The 3,365-nt window shown below is 38.0% G+C and overlaps 1 protein-coding gene across 1 annotated transcript; it reads left to right on the top strand.

Moving 5' to 3' along the window:
• The first annotated feature begins 909 nt into the window (after positions 1–909).
• Positions 910–2,120, top strand: Agtr2 (angiotensin II receptor type 2). Its single transcript, XM_051142213.1, has one exon. It carries the CDS (start codon positions 941–943, stop codon positions 2,030–2,032), a length of 1,092 nt encoding a protein of 363 aa, XP_050998170.1. The 5' UTR covers positions 910–940; the 3' UTR covers positions 2,033–2,120.
• Positions 2,121–3,365: the final 1,245 nt, after the last annotated feature.

The following is a 3,365-nucleotide window of genomic DNA, read 5'->3' as shown; positions in this document are numbered from 1 at the left end:
GGAAAGTAATGGCTACTTAGTTCTGATAAACTGAAAAGATAGCAAAGAAAAAAAAAATAATAAGACTATACCATGGTTAGTCACTGATGTCTAATTCTGATTTAATGGAGCAATCAGAACTATGTCTGCTTGACCCTGACTCAGGTTTGTTTGTTTTGTTTTCTTTATCTTCTAATTGAACGGAAATGGATTTGTTTCTTGGGAAATAGTGCAGATTTAAATATCCGTATTGAAAAGCAGCATTGATTATTAACATTTTAAGGTCAAAGTTTTAGGAAAAACATACATATCCATATCTTTTCCTGTTACTGTGAAAGCAAAGGGAAAGTAAATAAGTAGATTATTTTTAATTAGTAAAACCAACCATGACCCTCCACCTTAATCCACTGCTTCCGCATAGTCTTTCAGTTCTCTGTACACTTACCTATTTTCCCGTCTGGCTTGTGTTACTTATATTTTCCACAGCTGTAACAATTTGTATATAATAAGTTACTTCAATAAAGCATTTGTCCCTGAAGCAGCAGGGCAGCAGTGAGTTTTCTAGAAAGCACAGATGGAAAACTATGCCTCGGTTTTTAAGCTATCAAGTTGTCCCTGAGCTTCTTCTTACTTGTCTCATACAGTTTCGACCCTCATTAACTTTTAAGACTCTTAATTTGTCCCTCAATTTTTCAAAGACGTGAGAGAAAAGAAAGGCAAAAAAGTTTTGTGCAGAATTTTCAATCTAACGCTACTGAGGAAATGTTGACTGTGTTGTTTTCTATTCACCAAGCATGGTGCTGTTTTATGGTTTCTACAACCACTTAACATTATTTTGGCCTTTAAAATTTTTTCAAAATGGCTATGACTCAAATATTCCTTAGGCTTTGGGTGTGCATTAAGTGCCCTGTTTTTCTCCCCCAGAGAAGGCGTGAGACTTGGCAATTGCTGACCATTCAATATGAAGGACAACTTCAGTTTTGCGGCCACCAGCAGGAACATCACCAGCAGCCTTCCTTTTGATAATCTCAACATATCTGGCACCAATGAGTCTGCCTTTAACTGCTCACATAAACCGTCAGATAAGCATTTGGAAGCAATTCCTGTTCTTTACTACCTGATTTTTGTGATTGGTTTTGCTGTTAATATTGTTGTGGTCTCACTGTTTTGTTGTCAAAAGGGCCCTAAAAAGGTTTCCAGCATTTACATCTTCAATCTGGCTGTGGCTGACTTACTCCTTTTGGCTACCCTCCCTCTCTGGGCAACCTATTACTCTTACAGATATGACTGGCTCTTTGGACCTGTGATGTGCAAAGTATTTGGTTCTTTTCTGACCTTGAACATGTTTGCGAGCATTTTTTTTATTACTTGCATGAGTGTTGATAGGTACCAATCGGTTATCTACCCTTTTCTGTCTCAGAGAAGGAACCCCTGGCAAGCATCTTATGTAGTTCCCCTTGTTTGGTGTATGGCTTGTCTGTCTTCATTGCCAACATTCTACTTCCGAGATGTCCGAACCATTGAATACTTAGGCGTGAATGCTTGTATTATGGCTTTCCCACCTGAGAAATATGCCCAGTGGTCTGCTGGGATTGCCTTAATGAAAAATATTCTTGGTTTTATTATTCCTTTGATATTCATAGCAACATGTTACTTTGGAATCAGAAAACATCTGCTGAAGACCAATAGCTATGGGAAGAACAGAATAACCCGTGACCAAGTCCTGAAGATGGCAGCTGCTGTTGTGTTGGCATTCATCATTTGCTGGCTTCCCTTCCATGTCCTGACCTTCTTGGATGCTCTGTCCTGGATGGGTATCATTAGTAGCTGTGAAGTTATAGCAGTCATTGACCTGGCACTTCCTTTTGCCATCCTCCTGGGATTCACCAACAGCTGTGTTAATCCCTTTCTGTATTGTTTTGTTGGAAACCGCTTCCAACAGAAGCTCCGCAGTGTGTTCAGGGTTCCCATTACTTGGCTCCAAGGCAAGAGAGAGACTATGTCTTGCCGAAAAAGCAGTTCTCTTAGAGAAATGGACACCTTTGTGTCTTAAGTCTGCTAGTGGGATGCATATAATCAGCCTAGCTGTTGCTTTGGAGTCCCACACAAATGATCTTTAAGTGGTATCAGTATAACACATTTTTTTTTTTTGCCTTATCGAATCTTTATTTACTCCCTCAGAACAGGAAATCAAGTATCACTGTGATTTTTTATACACCACCAACTTTCTGTGACTGTGCCTTCTTTTTCTGGTCCTTTGGCATAAAATCGTCATGGGTGAGCCATATCTACAATCTAGAAGGAACCGGGGGAGTTCTCTCAAATTATAATTAGCAACAAATTATGAGTGGTGATTTGGCATCTCAGATTTCTCCCTGGACAATGCTGGCATTTCTTAGTGGAGTTTAATGTCCATTTTCATTAGATTTCTTTTCTCTTGAACAAGGCCAATTTTAACTTCTTACACTATCCATTATACAATATAGCATGAGAGGTGAGCCCCAAGTTTAGCGTGATATACATTTCTATATATGCCATAGGATGGTAGTGGCTTATTCAATCTCTTGGCATATAGTTTCTCCTTTTAAAGAACGTGTAAGTTGTGTTCTTTTTCCACTTCAAGTGAATATAGTTTTGTACTTCTTATACCGCTACATACTGAGTAGGTCCAGAATGTAGATTAAATCACACTTCTCTATTTTAGCTTACTCTTGCAGTTATAGAAAGTACACTAGTAAAACAGAACTGCAGTGGGGGGAAATGTATTATCCAGTAAACTGAATATGTACTTTGAAAACTTTTAATCCATTTTGACTAGTCTTTAAAGTTTCTATTCTCTGATGACAATTTTTTAATACAACAACAACAAAATCCTGTGTGTTATTATACTATGTAAAGGTCACTTTTTACACTTTTAACCTTTTGAGTGTGGTGCTTTGATATATTCAATGGTGACTTGAGTTTAATTATTCATGCTTTTGTTCTGGGCTGCGTCCCAAAATATCTCTTTGACCTTGAAAAAAAGAGAGGATTCTTTAATTCTTTAACTTTATGATAAACTACAAACTGGCATAGGAAAAGGTTGTATCAGAATGGAATTTTGATGCCTTCTTGGGGGCAAAGAGACCCAGCAAACATCGAGTTTAGTGTCTGACAAGGAAGTTGTCAGAACAAAGATCCCCCAGGGAGTAGTTTGAACCTGCATTTCTGGGCATACTTCCAGAATGTCTAAGTCTGTGGAAGTGGTTTAAATCAAGCAAAGATCCACAGAGCTTATTCTCAACATGAGTACATCTCTTACGTTAGAGGAATGTAGTGCCTGAAACTGAGTTACCTGAAGTTTCCTCAAACTTGAGAATGAATATTAATTAAAAACTTCAAATATT

This window comes from Acomys russatus, chromosome X (genome assembly GCF_903995435.1).
Source record: "Acomys russatus chromosome X, mAcoRus1.1, whole genome shotgun sequence".
NCBI classification, from domain to species: Eukaryota; Metazoa; Chordata; class Mammalia; order Rodentia; family Muridae; genus Acomys; species Acomys russatus.
Note: the sequence above shows the minus strand (reverse complement) of the source record. Positions and strands in the feature narration are given on the sequence as shown.